Raw genomic sequence first — 20,211 nt, forward strand, 5'->3', positions numbered from 1 at the left:
TTAATTTCCATCCGTGACTGTACTGTGTCATGTAATCACGTTATATGTATGACATTAATAATACAATTATGTTCAGTTATCTTCAATTTATGTTTCTCAGCAAAACGAATATGCTTAGCTAGCATATCAGCTTGCCAGTGAGCTAGGTAGGCTATCCGTGGTTAGCTCACGCATTAGCAATATGAACCACATGGGAAGAACATCGACTACACTGATGGTCAATCAATCAGAGATGTGTAGGCTACTGGTGATTTGACTAGGCTAATTTTCATATAACTGTCTGGTCGACCTGCTGTTAACCGAGCAAGTTATCGTTGTAGGTTTTCGCCACAGTCAGTTAATGAGCCAGTAACTGCTACTGGCTACTCCATCGCCGTTTGTGGTGTTCACTTGCTGGGTGATGCTAGCTGACCGATTGTTTGCAAGTCACTTTCTACTGAATAAAAATTAACACTGTCAGCGGTGATTAACAAATCTACCAAGTATTTTAATAACTGATCTGCAGGCGTGTAAATATGACAACGCAATTTGTACAGCAAGTTTTCCACCTGGTGCATGAAGACAAAAATAATGTACATTGAATTTCTAATTATTATTAGGCTATTTTTTTTTCTTGTAAATCATCAAAACCAATGGAGAAAAGCCAATATACGCAAGGAGCCCCCAGGACCAATTCTGAGAACCACTGTCTTAAATGCTTTTGTCAGTCTCTTAAATGTTAAAAACATGTTCCTTTCTAAATGCCAGTCTTACAAAGATGGTTAATTTCGTTAAATTGTGTGTGTGTGATTTCATCGTGTGTTGTATGTTATTCAGCAAATAAACCTTAAGACTCTTAATTCGCTTCGTGAAACTGAAAATTTTGCAGTGTTTATCCCAAAATCGGGGTTTTATTAGCTTTGTCACATGTGTGAAGCATGGCCCAGGTAGACATTTACGGAATGTACACGACTGACAAGCCGTCAAACACGTTTGACAGATTGAATATTTGCCGGTTAGGGTTAGCTAGCTAGTCAAATAGCTTGGTAGCCGAAGTTGCGATGTTTTAGCATAGGCTACTGGACTGCCAAATATAGCAAGCTGATTACGCTTTCTGCCAACAAATTATTTGGTTAAGTAGGCTAAAGGAAATAGTAAAAATGACTCGCCTACCGAAAAACTTCAGAGGATGATTATTTTATGGTCGTCTACTGCAGCTGTAAATAGCACACGCCATAATGAAATCACTACGAAATGGGATGCCTGCATTTTCTGACTTCGCACAGGTGGACTGTGGTCGGAGCCACAATATCAAGGCCAAGAGGCGCCACCTCCCACCCCAGTGACCATAGACTGTAGCCCCTACTGTAGCTTAGTCCTCCGCAGTAATCAGGAAGTGACGCAAACTGTACCTCATTGGTCCACAACAAATATTATAACAGTGCTCACATGACACAATAAATCATGAAATCGACCCATGGACAGTCATAAGACGAATAAAATACACATATTGTCACTATTTGTACTCATGAGAAAAAATTATTGACTTTGTATTTTGACCGTATTTGTACCGTAGACTTACATGGAAACCGGATATGAAAACACCTATACTGGAGCCAACCGTAGTGGCGCTAGTGAGCAACCAGGAACAACAAGACCAAGAAATGAGCTTCAAAAACGAAGTCTGGTTTTGGCCGCTTGTGTATAACCCAATTACGCTTCAGATTCAGCTCACGGACAGATGACTGGACATTCCATTAAGAATTTTCTGGTACAAAGCTGAATTTAATAGCAATTCGTCCTGGTCCTGAAGCAGTCCTGAAGCAGTAAAGCATCCCCACACCATCACACTCCCACCACCATGTTTGACCACCATGTTGGTATCATGTTCTTACAATGAAATGCTGTATTTGTTTATACCAGACATAATGGGAAATGTGTCTTCCAAAAAGTTCAGCTTTTGACTCATCTATTCATAGAACATTATCCAGTCATCCAGGTGCTTTTTTTGAAAAAGTGAGAGGAGTATTGGTTAGCAGTAGTGCCCACCTTACTACTCTCCCATGAATCCCATTTTTGCCCAGTCTCTTTCTTATTGTGTAGTTGTGAATACTGACCTTAGCTGAGGCTAGGGAAGCCTGCAGTTCTTTGGATATTCTTCTGGGATTTTTAAAAATCTTTCTGGATGAGTTCTTGCTGTGGCCTTGGAGAAATTTTGGCAGGCCGGCCACTACTGGGAAGATTCACCACAGTGTTTTCCATTTGGAGATAATGGCTGTGGTTTAGTGTAGTCCTAGAGCCTTAGAAATGGCTTTGTAACCCTTTCAAGACATATTTCGACAAAACTTTTTTGTCATCTCTTCTGGAATTTCCTTTGAATTTCTGTGGCATAGTTTGCTTGTAGAAACTTTGTGATGACAACTTCACTCTGATGGTAAGGTCAATATGACTGAAGTTTAGATTCAACAGGGCTGGCTGGAATCAAGCCTGGCTGTGTTCATTCTGCTGAATCGAATTATCAATTAAATGTGGTTAATTGTTTGATTGAGTAACTAAGGGGGCAATTGCTTTTACACATGTGATATGGGTGTTTGATAACTTTTTAAATAAACTGAATAATTCAAAAAATGTGTTTTGTGTTTACTCAGTTCCCCTTTATCTAATATTACATTTTGTCTACATATCTGAAACCATTCAGTGTGACAAATATGCAATAATAGAAAAAATCAAGAAGAGGGCAAATACAGCACTGTAGTTCACTTTTCCTTTTTTATTTATATGTGTGAGCATGTCAGGTGTCACCCCCTTTTGCCTCCAGAGCAGTCAGAATTATTTTGGAGTTCTGGATTCAACAAGGTGCTCTTTAGGGATTTTGCTGACTCAATAATATTACGCAGTCCCTCAGAGTTTTCAGTCACACATTGATGCTGCGAACTTTCCATTCCATTCCACCTCATCCCAAGGTCCTCTACTGGATTGAATCTGAGGACTGTGCAGGCCATTGGAAAACTGAAGTAACTGTCATGTTTGTGGAACCAGTAGAAATGAAGATTCATCAGATCAGGCGATGTTTTCACAAACGTCAGTTTCCCAGTTGTTGTGATAATGTGCCCGCTGTAGCCTCATTTTCCTGTTCATCACTGACAGGAGTAGAACCCGGCATGGTCTTCTGGTGCTATAACCCATCCACTTCAACTTTCAAAGTATTGTTTTCAGAGATGCCTTTCTGTTATTTAAGCATGTGGACTTTCTGTTAGCTTGAACAAGTCTACCCATTCAGACGCATGATCTCAGTGACTTTGACCGTGGTATGATTGTTGGTGCCTGATGTGGTGGTTTCCGAAATTTCAAAAATAGCTGCCTCCCTCCCATGATTTGTGCACACTACAGTTTCTAGAGTTCACAGAGAATTGTGCAATAAACAGAAAACATCCAGTGAGCAGCAGGTTTCGTGCACCTTGTTGAGTCCTTACCTCATATTAGATTTGTGCTAAACCGAAATGCCCGCTGTGTGTGTGTGTGTGGCAGGTATGTGGCAGCTTTAAATGCTGAGCCTTGGGAAACTGAGTCTGTGACCAAGAGTCCAAATAGCGTACCCCCAGGGAGATTAAAAAATTTCCACCCAGAGTCACCTTCAAAAATAACAAAGGAAAAATGACAAAGCAAAATAATGAAGTGTCCCAATGGAAGGATTTGTAATACAGCTGGGATCACCCTAACTAAGTGGAGTTGCTATATGATGAACATAGTGGCAGACAACATTTAATCGGGACAGGGTCAAACACAAAATCCGCTCTAGAAGGGCTAGACGAGAGTCTGAGTCAAATTGAACAGAAAAAAATCAAACACGCATCCACTTAGCAAACAAACTTGGAGGGCTAAGCATGAATCAGAGACAAACAAATTAAGGTCAAACATTCAAAATCCTCAATGAAATCAAAATACACAAGCACTGAGCAAATCCGAAAGATAGTCTACCCCAGTGAATGGCAAACCACACCTTTTTTCAAATCAAAGTAACTGGAGACAGAAACAGCCAATCTGATGACACACAGTGTACATTATTGAGTGTGTATACTGTATAATGTATGGAAGCTATAGAAATGACTGTTTTCAAGTTACAGAAATTATGTTCAGGAAATTATGTTTTGGTGTGAACAGACAACACAAAGTATATTTACTTTTCAACACACATGAGAATATTATACACTGCATTTAATATTAAATTTCTATTTCCATATTTAGGTGAAGAATCTGGGCTTCAAATCCTTGCCTGTGACAGTCAACTTCATCTTTCCCACACAACTTGAATATAACTTTATCATGGAAAACATTATAACATCTGTTTCAGAGGTAACATTTGCGACATAACTTCCGTTATTTTTGTAAGTGCCATGTGTTTATTAACAAAAAGGTACATAAATGATATGTGGAATATATTTCATTTTTCTTTTCTTTAAAAAAACAAAAACATTTCATTGATGTTTTATTTGTATTTTTTCATTGGAAAATGTACTGAAATTATTCAGTTTGTACTGTGCAAGACAAAGGAGGACCTGACCTACAAACCACATTGCAAAAAATATTTGTTTTTATTATTGTTGTGGTAGCCATATAAATGCCCATACAAAGCAGACTTTTATTGAAAATACATGAATAAGTACCTATTACATAAAGAAATAATCATCAGCAACTTTATTACAGCACTTGACATTTTCTGGCAAATATAATGATTGTTTAAATTATTATATGGCTTGCCAGGGTAAGTGCTGGAAATGTGCCTGTCAGTTTCATATTATTAAACAAGAGTAATGCACATCTGGATTGTGGAGGTGCTAGCTGGCGTAAACTAGAAGAAAAGAAGCTGCTGTACTGTCAAGCTTCAGCACACAAAATTTCTTTATTTAAAGCCAACAGTGTCAGCAGCCTTCATCAGGTTATCTACCTGAAAATGTACACATTTTATACAGTTGAACAGGTGCATGCAATCATGTGGTGTGGGAGGGTCATTACATGCAGTATGATATGAAGAACAAAAAACAGACAAATCTAAAAGGGAGCAGAAATTAAAACGCACTGAAAAAAGTTCTGAAACAGGAAAAACCAGAAAACACTCCTCCTAGATTGACATATATTTAGCCTAACAAAAGGCCTTTAGTTACATTCAGACCGTGAGGAGCCAGGGTTGAATTGGGCACACAAGTTGCATTTGTAATTGCCATTGGGGACAGGTAGAAGTTTATGTGGCAGAGACTGGCACTTAAAAAGAGAGAGAAGATCAGAATGGACTAGCATATCCACACAGTTTGATAATTCCGATGTCAAGGTGGAATTTTTAAATAAGTGTAAGGTTAAGGGAATTGTTCCGCTCTCCCACCAATATTGAGCCAGATGAGCCTATTGAGACAACAGCCCAGGTCCTTTCTCAGGACAGAACCTCTTTTAATGGCAAAAGCTGTCAACCATAAGACATCTATTGAACCTTTTTGTAGATTGGTTGATAAAATAAATGTTTTTGCTTCACTGTTCTGTTAATGTAAAAACTATTGATTGCTATTCAGTAATTTACCATTTGCAACAGGTAGATACGTTTGCAAGATTTATTCACAGTAATTGTTTGATTTAGTTAAGCTATGATTTGAATTGTCTCCTTTTTCAAAGAAATTACATTTTTAAAAGTCCTTCTGGAAATTTTATGTTAAAAGAAAAAAAAATGCTGAAAAAGAACAGAATCTGTTGAAACGCAAGTAAATAAAGTTTAATACTAGCAGGTCAAATTTGATTAGTAAAGTCTGAGCAAATAATATGAAGCATATTAGTCTTGAAAATAATATGAAATTGAAATTGAACTTGGTAGAACAAATGGCCTTAAGGGCCCAGCTTTTTTCAGTATATATGAATATATTAACATGCATTCCTAACAAATTCATATTTTCTCCTTCTCAAGAACCTAACAATGTGTGGAAAAATTTCTGATCAAAAAACACAGGTGAGTCTTTATTTCTTTCCTTTAGATCATGTTCTGCTGACATTTTTGTTGTCAGAATGAGCTCTGTGAAAAGTTAAACTCGGATATTCATCAGAGGAAAAAGAAGGGTGGCAGGCTAGGTTTTAGGACAGTGCAAAACAGCATTGTGAATGCTGCCTTAGAGTAAATATTATTGCAATGTTTTATGTAGACACTTTGACCTCTGCTTTTCTCTTGTGCCATGTGAGACATGTCCCCTAAGATCATGCGTTTCTCTATTTGTGGAGAAGGAAAGCATTTGTAAAGAACAATCATCTGTGCTACACATACAGTACTATGATCGCTTGACTGGTTTAGCTTTAGCAATGTAAATATTTAATGTTAAACAGATATTTCATGCAACAATGTCACTGTAACATGAAGAACATTGCTTTTTCTTCAATGATTTTTCATGAAGGGGCATGGTCAGCAGTGCAGGTAAATACTATTGACTGTCAGTGAACAGGAATGCTGATCAATGCCATACTACTGACAGTCAGTAATATTTCCATAAAGGATCTCTGAATAATCCAAAGAATTGTAGGAATTTCCTTTAATCTTATGTTTGTAGAAACTTTGTGGTGACTACTTCACTCGGATAATAAGGTTCAATATGAATCAGGTTTAGATTCAACAGGGCTGGTTGTAATCAAGCCTGGCTGTGTTCAATAAGCTGAATATAATTATCAATTAAATTTGGTTTATTATTTGATTGAGTAGCTAAGGGGGAAATTACTTTTTCACATGGGTGATATGGGTGTTTGATAACTTTTATTAAATAAATGAAATAATAATTTTAAAAAGCATTTTTTAAATTTACTCAGTTATTCTTAATTTAACATTACATTTTGTCTAGACAAACTAGTGATGGATTTGAAATGACATTTTCTCTTTTAGTGGCCAACGCTGGACCTAGGAAAACATAACATAATGTGTAGCAATTTCTTTGGAATAGGCCTAATGTCTACATATGTTTAGTGGTGGAAGTACTGAAGCATTTTGCATTCTGTTTTATATGAGGAAATGGAAAATTTGGGAATTTTCAGGGACTTGGTTCTTGTCTGTCAACCTTATTGTACAGGAATCATTCAAAAAAGTGTTATGTAACATTTACTGCTAGTATCATGTCTCAAAGTGGTAGAGTATAATCCAGAAATATATTTTGCCCAGAACATGGTCTTAGAGGATGTTTTTTTCTATTTTCTTTTTTCTTTTCTTCCAATCTTACTGTAAATCAGAACTTAAGATAAGGCATTAGACTAGCAAATAATTTGGGTTGGCGGTAAATTATTTGCTGGTCAGTTGTGCTCAATCTAGTTTGCTGCATGGAAAATGTAAAATCCTTTAAGTATGTAGTTCTAAAGTATTAAACAAGATGTATAATAAACAACAGTTTACGACATACGACATGGGTTGTATTTGTTTTTGTTCCTCATTAAAACCCATGCCACCAAATTGTTGTCTATGAAACATCTTGTGTAATAGTTTAGAACTACATACTTTGGTCTGAAAAATTATTATACTCATTTTAATAAATAAATGAAGCAATGTCTCAGCAATGCACAAAGGAAGGTCATATTTTTGTACGTCTTGTTATAGGACTGCTCCAAAGAACACTGCAAGATAATTGAATGTAATAAATTTCCATTGAGACAACGTTCATCTGTTCTTTTCAATCTGTCTTGGAGGGTATCTTTCGTCAATAAGGTAAGGTCCAATCACATAATGCGCAGTAATATACACATATTCAAATAAAACTCCTTTAAACATGTCATCCAAAACCAATGCCCAGATGCAAAATAAAGTTCCGGAATTTGAGCCTGAGTTTGAAACTGAGTCTAGACAAACCCAAAATGAATGCATCACTGAAGCATTTGACTGCCTCTAAACATTTTTTCTCTCTTCAGACACTTATTCCCAGAAAACCTTTTTCTTTTGAAAGTTTGGAAGTGCAATTCTCAAGCTGGGTAAATCTCAGCTATGACAAAAACCGATATGTTCAAACTGTAAGCACCTCCGAGGTAAGATTTCCTCATAACATTCTAACATTTCAACATTCCAACTAGAAGGAAGGAATATGTTGAAGTGAAATTAAAACAACATTTTTCCTTTTGACAGGACCAAGATCCTACAAAATTCCACAAAGCAAAGGTACTATTGAATTGTTGAAAGACTTATGTTTGTAGGGTGATGTAGTTGTGGTAAGGGTGGCTTGGGATGGCGGGGAGTGAGGGAATGGGAGAAGGGTTCAAACTCATTAGGAATGATAGATCCAATAAGAGGGGTGGGGGTGTAGCTCTCTATGAAAAAGAAAATTTGAATATGCAGAAAATTCCAGAAATCAACTAGCTTGTGCCTTGTGAGGATAGTTGGATAAAGCTCATGGGGGAACATGAAAAGGGCCTTACGGTAGGAGTGTGTTACTGGCCGCCAGCTTCAGACAGTAGTGTGAACTCACCGCTCTTTGGAAAAATAAAACAAACTTGTTAGGATTGTGAGACTCTTATTGGGTGACTTCAAATACCTTGCTGTTAATTGGGAAATTACCTTTTTTGGCACCATATGTCAATCAGCCCACAAGAAGGAAATCAATTCTGGATCTGGTGCTATGTAATGATCTGGACAGAATTTGTAGCACGGAGGTAAATGGGCCATTTGGGACTAGCAATCATTCTGCAGTTAGATTTGATGTATTATGGCAAATTAACAAGGCCTCCTCAATGGCCAGATTTGAAATTTTTTTAAACTGGAGAAATACCTGAGGACTGGAAGTGAGGAAATATAATACCAATATGTAAGAAAGGGGGCTGTACTGATCCAGGACACAGGCCTTCAAGTTTAACTTGCATCACATGTAAAATACTGGAATTTATCATTAGAGACAAGTTGGAATTATTTCTTGAAAATAGTAACATCCTGAGGGATATCCAGCATGGTTTTCGTTAGAGAAGGTCATGTCTGATAAACCTTCTGGTAGTCTTTGAAGAAGCTACCATGTGTTGTGATTATAACGAGGCATATGATATTATCTATTTAGATTTCCAAAAGGAATTTGATAAGGTACCACACGAGAGACTTGTAAAATGAAGGCAGTCGGAATTAGAGGATGTATTTCAGAGTGGATTCGGAACTGGGTACAGGGTAGAACACAAAGAGTAGTAGGAGGGATATTATCTGAGCAGGGAGCTGTTAGAAGTGGAGTCCCACAAGGATTGGTGCTGGGACCACTGGTCTTCTTCATTTATATCAATGTACCTCAACAGGGACATAATGTACAGTAGTATATTAGTCAAATTTGCAGATGATACAAAACTGAGACCCAGCTAATAGTTTGGGAGCTACTAAAGTAATCCAAGAAGATTTAAATAAAATGCAGAATTGGGCTGAAACCTGGCAAATGAAATTTAATATAGCCAAATGTAAAGTTCTGCATGTGGGAAATAAAACATTAGGCAGGATTACTTTATGGGAGGAACAAAATTGGAATGTGTTTGAAAAAGACTTGGGAGTAATGGCTGTTCAAAGCCTTTCTGGTTCTTGGTACTGTGCTGTAGCAGTAAAAAAAAAAAAAGGCCAACAGGATGCTGGGATATATAGCCAAAAGTACTGAGAATAAATCCAAGGAAGTTATCTTATCTTATTAACTTATCTTATACAATACATTTGTTAGACCACACTTGGAGTATTGTGTGCAGTTCTGGGGACCATACTACAAGAAAGATATAGAGGCTCTGGAAAATGAGGAAAGACTTAAGATGCTTAACCTCTTCAAGCTTAGTAAAAGGAGAATTGGGTTATTTGATTGAGGCTTTTAAATTCATTTAGGGGATCAACAGAGAGAACTACAAGAGATTCTTCAGGTTGAGTTCTGTTAGTAGAACAAGGGGACATAAATGTAAATTAACAAAAGGTAGATTCCATACATACATTAGGAAGAATTCTTTCACACAGAGAGTAGTCAATGTGTGGAATAGCCTGCCAGGTCACGTAGTAGAGGCAGAAACTCTGGGGATTTTAGAGACTAGGCTTAATACAGTGTTAGATACTAGTTAGATCTAGTCTGTAGATAATCAGAGCACTAATTTAGTTAGGAAAATGGCGAGCATTTTTGGGCTAAATGGCCTGTTCTCGTCATTATATTATGTTATGTTATGATATGTTATGTTATGTTATCTTGTAAGCCAGCATGGCCAAATTTCTATTTCCTCTATCCCTTTAATATTACAACATTTTTATGAATTTGTTATTTCTATTACTGTAGTTCACTGTTAATCTGTTGTATCATTTAATGATCTTCCAGATTGACTGCCGAGTTGAATTAATAATTCCACCCAACAAAATTGTGATCTGTGGGGTAGGAGCTGGAGGAGGATTTTTAGTGCTGGCCATCATTTTTGCGATCCTGTGGAGGGTGAGTGTCTCTGGTGTGGTAATAAACAGTCATTTAGTTTTATTTAAAATGTGAGTTTGTTAAAGGCATACCATGCATGATTTTTAGCTGAAAAAATATTATAAATAACTACGCTAAGGCATATTTATGATGCATTAGAAATCTCAGTCTTCACACATTTTCACCAAATTTGTGCACCTTTACCTGTATTTGTGATTCTAAAATGTGTTTGGGACATTTCTAGATGCAGTACCTTTTCTGTGTGCGGAGGGGTGTACTGTAGACTGTGGACTGTAGAGCTAGCTTGCAAAGAAGTCCAGATACAGCAAAGCAAAAAGACAAGTTGACAGGGCTCGTTCAAGAACTAGAGTTAACCTTGGAATTGCTTTTCCTCTGTGGCTGAAGCTGAACCAAGGGGATTAAAAGTGACGTGGAGTTGGCTTGTTTTCTGTTTAACCTGTAAGTAACATTACCGGCAATGTGAAGGTGGTGAAAAAAGGACTTGAATGAGGGTATGAAATTTTCTAATTTACTGTTTCAATGATAAGACCACTATTACATTCAATATAACAGAATTTATTAAGCAATAATCAAATTTGCATTCTTACTGTCTTACTGCATTCTCATAAGCCGCGTTTCCACCAAAATTACCTGGAACTTTCAGTCCCAGGATCTACTTTACCAGGAACTAAAAGGTTCCTTCAGCCAATGGTTGTCTGCGTTTCCACCGGGGTCTAAAGTACTGCGAAGAGTAGGCAAATTAGCCCACTGACGTATGAAAAAGCGACGTTGTCGTCGGTCCATCTGTCATACGATTTCTTCTGTAACCCCATACTACCACCGAAGTAGCCTACATTATTTTCTAATAACCGGGACAGCCCGGAGGGGTTTATTCCACTTATATACAACGGGTTACCAACAATGACTATATATGGTTACTTTTGTATTTATTGATTTTCATATATCCTCTCAAACACATTCATTATGTTTTTATGAGAACATTCACTTTCATGTCTTGACATCCGAAGCGACAGAATGCATTCACATTCATATGTATAACTGGCAACAACAGCAGAAAACAAGCACACGTTGTAAACAATTTGCTGTTTGATTACTTTCTCGTCGTCAATTCCATATAGGCTAATCGCAAAATGACAAGAATAGAACGAAAACTCGAACTTGCGTGAAAATGTTAATTAGTAGTGGTACAGCCACCGTTTGCTTTCCTTCGAAGTTACTGCTAGCTGAGCAGCGAAGTGTGCCCTCCAGATGCGAACCATGCACCATAAATTAGTCCACAGTCTTGCTGGTCTTTTCGTGGAATTGAAAAATGGCAGTAAAATTGAGTAAAATTACGGCAGTCTGAAAAAGCTAAAGGGACGAGTGGGTGGACTTGAAGATGGCGGAGAAGACTTCTTTGACTGAAAACACAGGCTAAGAAATCCTGCATAGTGTGCCTTTAATGACTGAAAATTAACAGTACAACTGTTCTTAAGATACTATGAAGTCACTAATGCCATATAACATGACAAAAGATAGCTTGGTAGTCTGTCCATGAATGGAAGGTGCACATAGTACTGGAAAAAGGATCGCCAATAATGTTGATATCTATCTTTTTGGGAAAGGAAAGTATTACTTGTTTTTCTATGAACATGTATTTCATTGCAAAGGCATTGAGACCGTTGTGTCAAATTGGTTGTTTTTCCTGTGTATACATCTAATTTGTATTTCAAATCCAGTATTGACTATGAGGAAAAATTTCTGCATTATTTCATATGGTTTTTAAACAGACATTGAACTAGATTACAACAACGCCAATCAATGATTCAATATCCCCTATTTAAAGTCAGCATAAGTACTGGGACAAATGATGTTTTGATAAATGTATAACTTGGAATAATATTTGAAATATTTCCTTGCATATAGGTTTTAGCGATTCCGGTTGCCATTCAGATTCTGCTTATCAAATCTGGTTCTTATCAAATCCTAGTTCCCGCCAAAATAGATTTCCCGCAATTCTTGCTGTGTTTCCCAGACAGTGTTTCCCACCAAAATAGATTTCCCGCCGCCCAAAAAGATCTTCTTTAAAAAAGGAAGGCTAGAGGAGGAGGAGGAAGAAACTGCATCACAGATGGTTTCCGTAACATTACTGTTAATGTTAACAGTTAGTTAGCTCCCTCGCAATCTCAGAACGCCCCTCTTGAAAAACCTTATTCTAGACTGTTCTGCTTCCAAATTTTGGTAGCATGACAATGCCCCCGACCACATAGCGATGTGCATGTAGAAATGATTTTGTCGAGATGAATGTGGAAGAACTTGACTGGCCTGCACAGAGCCCTGACCTCAACCCCATCCAACACCTGGATCAGTTGGAAAGCCAACCGTGACCCAGGCCTAATCGCCCAATCAGTGCCCAACCTCACTAATGTTCTTCTGGCTGAATGGAAGCAAATCCCTGCAGCAATGCTGCAACATCTTGCCTAAAGTCTTCCCAGAAAAGTGCAGATTGTTATAGCTGCAATGGGTGGACCAACTCCATAATAATGCCCATAATTTTGGATGAGATGTTGGATGTCAGGTGTCCACATACTTTCAGCCATGTAGTTTTTATGCAGTTTCGTGATGATCTGACAAAGCATTCACAATTCATTTCAGACTCCACAGATTCTTCAAAGCCTAATTTGGTGACAAGCTTAAAGAGTAATTACACTCTCAATCAGGTTTTTAAAAAAAGCTGTAAGCAAGTTTCTATGCCTACTTTATAGCGAAACATTTTCATCCATCTTTTATGTCAACATTCCTGAAATACCATTTGGTAGAAAAAAGTTGGTGAAAAAGCATCTTTTTACTGCTCTATAATGTTTGAAATTTTCTTTCTGAATTCCACTCTAGCCCCCCGGCAATCATGATGTCTTTTTATGATTCTTTTTGCTACACTGTAAAACGTCTTTGTGACAGTTCTCTGTTAAAAGTTCTGTACAAAGGGCCGTCTGGGCAGTGTAGAGGTATAAGCACTCGCCTACCACCAGAGACCCGGGTTCAATCCCCGGCAGCGGTACTTCCAGCTTGGTCAGACGTTCCTACGAACACAATTGGCAGTGTTCGCAGGTGGGAATCGGAGTCCTGATCATTGCATTAGCGACTCCTACTGGTTGGCGCCTGTTCAGTAGGGAGGGGATCTGGGGGAGATAGCGTGAACCTCTGCACGCGTTACGCTCTCCCAGTGAAACTCCTCGCTGTCAGGTGAAAAGAAGCGGCTGGCGACTCCACATGTACCGGAGGAGGCATGTAGTAGTCTACACCCTCCCCAGACCAACAGAGGATAGCGCATCGACCAGGACCGTGATTCACACAGGGAATTGGTATAACGACTAAATTGGGGAGAAAATGGGAGAAAAATGGCAAAAAAAGAAGTTCTATACAAATTGAATTGAACGTCAGAGTATCTCTTTAGAGGTACTACTACATCATAAATGTCAATCATGATATCCAGCCTGAAAATTGCCAACCACAAATTTTTCTGTTTACTTTTTAATCCCTTCGCACCAAATCTGACCAATCCTGACCCCTTTAAGGAGTGTTGTAATTAAGGCTTTATAACACCAGATGTGAGCACTACAGAGACTTAAAATGGCTTAAATGAAGCAAAACACTTTTCATAATTTAGGTAGCAATAAAGTGCCACAAATGCACTTATCTTGGCAAAAATAAAGCTGTTCTCCATCAGTTTGAAATGAAATACTGATTCACGAATATATAACAGATAAAGATTATGAATATATAACAGATAACACTATACATGTTCTAGATCTTAAAGTCCTTGCCCACAAGTGTGCACTATCTCAGGGTGATGTGCAGAACTACTAAAGGTCTATGAAGAAAAAAGAAAGCAGTGTCCCTTAATATCTCCAAAACTATGTAAAATGTCTAAATTGTGCATTACTGTAAATTACAATCAAAATCATATTTCACTACAAATCAACTGTTTCGACTCACAAAACTCACTTCCGCATAATTTTCATGGGGGAATTACTATCTTTTCATCAGTATAGGATTAAAGATTTCTAGGGGTCCAAAATCCTATCCAAAATTGATGAAAAAACATTGTGAAACAATGTGTTACACATACCTTAATATGTAATCATTCACACTTGTATGTTGTATGTTGTTCTGTACTCTACAATGTGTAATAATTTGTTGCATGTGGATAGGATGACATTTTAAATGTCACTATTTACTCCAAGGGAAATTTTACATTCATCTAGCCCGCAGTAAATTTGAGTGAGTATTTTCCATGCCCTGTGACAACGGTAGCCCATGGACATACTAATATCCCATGTTATATACAATAAGATTACAATAAAATAATATTCCACCATCACAGATTTTTCTCAACATAATAAACAGGATTTTCTGAACACTGCTTAAGTATTTTAAGACAGCAAATGTTGGAAGTGCAAATAGCTTAATGCAGGACTAGGACATATGCTGGCTGAATGTTCTATATTAAATTAATTTTGGAATAGAATATTTTTCGATATTTGAAGGATAACTAGAGGCAATGTGAGTTAATGTATAGCCTCAGTCATTTCAGTTGAGTAAACGCTATGTAAAAAAAAAAAAGTTGTGTAAGTCGCTCTGCATAAAAGCGTCCGCTAAATGCCTGTATTAAGTTTATTGAACACAGCTAGGCTTGATTGCAGCCAGCCCTGTTGAATCTAAAGCTCACTCAGCATCAGAGTGAAGTAGTCACCACAAAGTTGTCAACCACACTATGCCACAATCAAAGGAAATTCCAGAACAGATGAGGGAAAAAGTTGTTGAAATACAGTCTCGAAAGGGTAACAAAGCCATTACTAATACTCTGGGACTCCACTGAACCACAATCAGAGTTATCTCCAAAATACTTGGAAAAGTGGTGAATCTTTCCAGTTGTGGCTGGCCTGCCAAAATTTTTCCAAGGGCACGGCGACAACTCATCCAGTAAGTCATAAAAGATACCATAAACACATCCAAAGAACTGCAGGCCTCTCTAGCCACAGCTAGGTTCAGTGTTCATGACTCCACAATAAGAAAGAGACTGGGCAAAAATGGGATGGGATTGATGGGAGAGTAAAAAGGTGGAAACCACTGCTAACCAAGAGAAACCTCCATCCTCATCTCACATTTTCAAAAGAAGCACTTTCATGATCCGCAAGCCTTTTGGGATAATATGCTATGATTTAAAATTGGATGACATAGGTCCAATTATGTCTGGGTTAAAGCAAATACAGAATTTCACAGTATGAGCATCATACCAACTGTCAAAAAAGGTGGCGGCAGTGTGATGGTGTGGGGATGCTTTGCTGCCTCATGACTGGAGGACTTGCCACTACTGAAGGAGCCATGAATTCTGCTCTTTACTGGAGTGGCTTTGTCAAACTCCAGACTTGAACCGAATAGCGATGCTGTGGCAGAACCTGAAATGCGCAGTTCAAAAACAGTTCATGCTCAAAAACCTACCAATTTGTCTGAATTAAAGCAGTTCTACAAAGAAGCGAGGGAATTCTTCCACAGCGATGTGAAAAACTGATATCAAATTGCAGGAAGCGTTTCATTGCAGTTACTGCTGATAAAGGTGGTGCACCCATTTAAAGCCCTATTCGCACGGGACTAGTATTACCTGGGGACCTCATGTGATTTAGAAATTAACCCCCCACGTCTGTGTTCCGTGCGGCGCATTCGCACGGGGTAAGCGAAGTCTGTATTTTACTCGAATTTACTGACATTATCCCCCTGGATATGATTGAAAATGTCAAGGCTGTGCTCTGCGTAACAGTAAAATACGACCCCAAATCACCAAGATGCCCATTTGCACGGGACTAATATTATCACATGACCTCTGGGTTTGGCGAAATGTGGTAGGTAATTTGCAGTGGAATTTTTACTTTACAAATTACAGACATGGCAGATTCGCACGAGATTAAGATCTAGAAGATTACTAGAGGTCCCCAAGTGATACTAGTCCCGTGCGAATAGGGCTTAAGACAGCAATTCATTGTCACTTGGGTGATATGGGTGTTTAACTTTTTCATTAAATAAACAAAATAGTAATTTTAAAAATGTGTTTTGTGTCTACTGAGGTTATAATATTAATTTTTATTCAATGATCTGAAACCATTCAGTGCATAATAAATATGCACTGAATGGAAATCAGGGAGGGGGCACTATTTTTTCACAGCACTATATTTGGATGAATTTAGTGGACAGTAAGACAGGACTCCTTACTTACAGACTATTGTTCAACAATATGGTCAAGTGCAGCAAAAAATACCTGTATGAGCTGCTTACTGACACTGATTTGAATTATTGAACTGAATAATTGAATTGACTGAACCGAATTACTGAGGTTCCTTCGTACTTATGTAATGAAAAAGTACTTTTCTATTTTTTTATTTTATTTTGTAAGAAGAAAATCAGTTTTATGTTTTGGACACAGGGTTCGTACAGTCATGAAAAACCTGGAAAAGTCATTGAAATTTAAAATGCAATTTCCAAGTTTTGGAAAGGTAATGGAAATATAGCTAAAGTTGCATCAAATACAATTGCTAATTAATCCAATCATAAAAATAGTATGTATAGTAATAAAACGTAAATTGGCACGTAACCTTTGCGGTATTTTGGTGGTGTGAGAAGTTAATTCGGTCTGGCTCAGTCTGTTTACAGGCACGCCCAACAGGCACGCTTCTGCTAATGTAGCAGTTAGTAAACATAGGCCCTACTGTGCCAACAATATTCCAGGGAAGTGCAGCTTCAATAATATATCAGGGCTCGAAATGAACTTTTTTACTTGGTAGCACTGGTGCTCCCAACTTCAAAAAGTTAGGAGCACCCACCAAAATGTAAGGAGCACCAACAATATATGCAATAGATTTTTTATTGATAAAAAACGACAGTATAACAGTACGGTTTACAAGTAACAGTTAAACTGTCACGCCTAAAATGTGTCGACTCTTCAAGGAATTGCGTGTTATGCATTCAAACGACAAAGCGCTTCTCGTCACATTAATACCGCTAATTAAATCAACTGCCAGTAAACTGCATCAGAGAAATTAGCTGTTTCAACCGGGTCGCTACACAAAACACTACGTTAATGTATCAAAAAGAATGCCGTAATCGTTCGCTTCAACTTTTCAGCTTTCGATAACGCTAATAAATTGAACATAAACTTTTGTCTTCAGGTAACATAAGTTAACGCATTAGCTTTCTGTGTCGCATGACAGTGGAGTGCTGCAAAAGGGAGTGATTGAAGGCTAATATTAACCAATTTAAAATCTGCATTAAAGGTAAGAATGTCAAGCTCACGATTGGTTAGAAGGGTCACCGTCAGCTCACAAGGCACATACTGAGTGTACTAACTAGCGAATGTACAGATAAAGAGACGTTCGACTGAAAAAAGAAAAAAAAAAAGGTCGCACCAGAACAATTATTTGCACTCGCACAAATGCTCCCAATTATATTTTGAGGTCGCACAGATTAAATTTCGGGAGCATAAGCGACCAAAATGGTTGCAATTTCGAGCCCTGTTTGAGACATTGGCAAAAATGTTAAACTATTTGAATTAAAATATAAAAGAATGTATCTAAGTGTGTCTGTCTGGTGTTTATTTGTTTTAGAGAGGCACCATATGTTTCAGATGCAGACCTAATTTTACTTAGTGTTACAATAAATAATTTTAAATCGTCCTGCTGAGATAAAGTCATTTGTTTTGGTCATGGAAATTCAGTTAAAGGTTGTGGAGAAGTCATGGAAAAGTCATTGAAAATCATTGGTGAAAAAGTGTATGAACCCTGTGGACAGTGTGTTTGACAGTGTTCCTTTTTCCACAGCTTGGGTTCTTCAAGAGAAAGAGGCCTCCTTCACTTTCAGCAAATGATGAAATGAATGCAGACTCCATGGTGCTATTCAATAGTGAAGATGAAAAAGAAAATCAAATGAAGGATGCCTCAGAAGAAGATCCATCCTGTGATACTAAGGCAGATTACTCAGCCATTTAATAATTTAGTCAATAGGAAAGGCAAAGAGAGGGAAAAGTATCAATAATGCCTTTTTATGTCAATTTGTTTTGTTTTTTTACTGGAAAGTGCAAATAATTACCAACATTTGTTGAAACTTACGCATTCTTTATTGTACATCCTTAGATGTTTATTACACAAGCAGAATTGCAGTTGCAAGAATATGTTATAACAATGCTAATTTCATTAGTTTGCTTGTTAAAGGTGCAGTGTGTAGAATTTAGTGGCATCTAGTGGAACGGACTTGGCAAAAATGGAATATAATATTCATAAGTACGTTTTAATTAGTGTATAATCCCATGAAAATAAGAATTGTTGTGTTTTTGTTACCTTAGAATGAGCCCTTTATATTTACATAGGGAGCGGGTCCTCTTCCACAGAGGCCGCCATGTTGCACCACCATGTTTCTACAGTAGCCCAGAACGGACAAACCGCTCTAGAGAGGGCATATCGTGTTTTTTTCCCCCGCATTTTTAATTTTAGTGGGTGGCTCGAATGCACCGGTTGGAAGACGAAGAAGAAGAAAGAAGAGACTGAGTGGTCATATATTGTCTTGGACAATCCGTTTGTGAAATATACGCGCATTTGTGATGCCTGGGTACGCCTACCTTCCAAAATAGCTGTGCGTAATACCACACGTGTTGTTTACGGCGTTGTCGTCCTTTTTAGTACAGCCTGGCTTGAGTGACAATCCATTTATTCAGTAGGTGAGAGTATAAGCTTTCTAACGATGTATAATGTCTAATTTTGCTTTTGGAATAGCATCTTATTGTTCAGCGTTATCGAAAGTTTTGGCATTCACTCTGTGGTAGCAGTAAAAGACGCTCCACCTAACGAAACATTGTCAACCATTTTTCGTAATTTCTTTGAAAATACAATTATTATTGAGGACTTCTGGGCATAGCTAAGCCATATGTTTGCTGATAGACCCATCTGACATCGTTTTATGGAGAAAAACATAAGCGGATAGAAATATATCATTGATTTACTGTCTCTCTCTATCTATTGAAAACAGATAAGATTTTATCATTGCTATGTAAGTATTACTGCTCAAAATATTTTGGTTATATACGTTATTTTTGAAATTGAGTGTCTTTAAATAGGTTAGTGGTATTTTATAATGAGGATATTTCACACTGTAATGTAAGCGTTAGTTAGTAGTGTAGCCTAATAGTTTTTGTGACGCATCATGCCTTTCTATGATTTACCATGCAAAGCAGCTAACGTTAGAAATAAAACGCCACCACAATGCGGAACAATTAACAGTCATAATCGCTATTTTACTTGTAAGCTATGACCTATAGTATTACAGGCTAAATAACTAAATACAATTTATAAATCTATCAAGGAACCTCATCACTTGACACTTGACTACTCGATGCTGTTGTAGACGATGACATCATTTTTGGAACTTACAGGCCACCGTAGGTTCTCCTATGTCGTTGGAAAGGGAGTGGTGAGGGGAGGTGGGGTATTCAGTTGGTTGCAATCTGCAACCTGTACCTTTAAGCCAGTGTATTAATAAATCATTAATTAATCATTAATAATGTATGCCTTTGTATCTTTGAGGATATATCCTGAGCCCTCTCTTACTGCAATGATATTCTGTGAACTGTGTTACTTTCTAAAATGCCCTCACATGATAATAAAAGCTTTTCTGTCTTTATACAGACTTTTTAAACCAATAGTTCGCATGACGAAAACATTCAACCGGGTGGCCACTTGTTTTTAACACTGGGAAAGTTGAGACAGAGTTTTTTACCCCCCAATATTGGGTTTAT

General features: G+C 37.7%; 1 protein-coding gene across 2 annotated transcripts in view; it reads left to right on the plus strand.

Moving 5' to 3' along the window:
- zmp:0000001082 (integrin alpha-M) overlaps nt 1–18,700 on the plus strand; it is a 147,175-nt gene extending 128,475 nt beyond the window's left edge. Inside the window, exons 25-31 of one of the 2 annotated variants that reach the window (XM_035404225.1) lie at nt 4,225–4,332; nt 5,927–5,968; nt 7,586–7,693; nt 7,894–8,007; nt 8,105–8,137; nt 10,287–10,397; nt 18,245–18,700. In XM_035404225.1, the coding sequence (XP_035260116.1) occupies nt 4,225–4,332; nt 5,927–5,968; nt 7,586–7,693; nt 7,894–8,007; nt 8,105–8,137; nt 10,287–10,397; nt 18,245–18,412 (684 nt within the window). In that variant the 3' untranslated portion in view covers nt 18,413–18,700. The remainder of the gene's footprint in view (nt 1–4,224; nt 4,333–5,926; nt 5,969–7,585; nt 7,694–7,893; nt 8,008–8,104; nt 8,138–10,286; nt 10,398–18,244) is intronic. The other variant, XM_035404226.1, reaches the window with a different exon arrangement.
- Nucleotides 18,701–20,211: the final 1,511 nt, after the last annotated feature.

This window comes from Anguilla anguilla, chromosome 2, assembly GCF_013347855.1.
Source record: "Anguilla anguilla isolate fAngAng1 chromosome 2, fAngAng1.pri, whole genome shotgun sequence".
Lineage (NCBI taxonomy): Eukaryota > Metazoa > Chordata > Actinopteri > Anguilliformes > Anguillidae > Anguilla > Anguilla anguilla.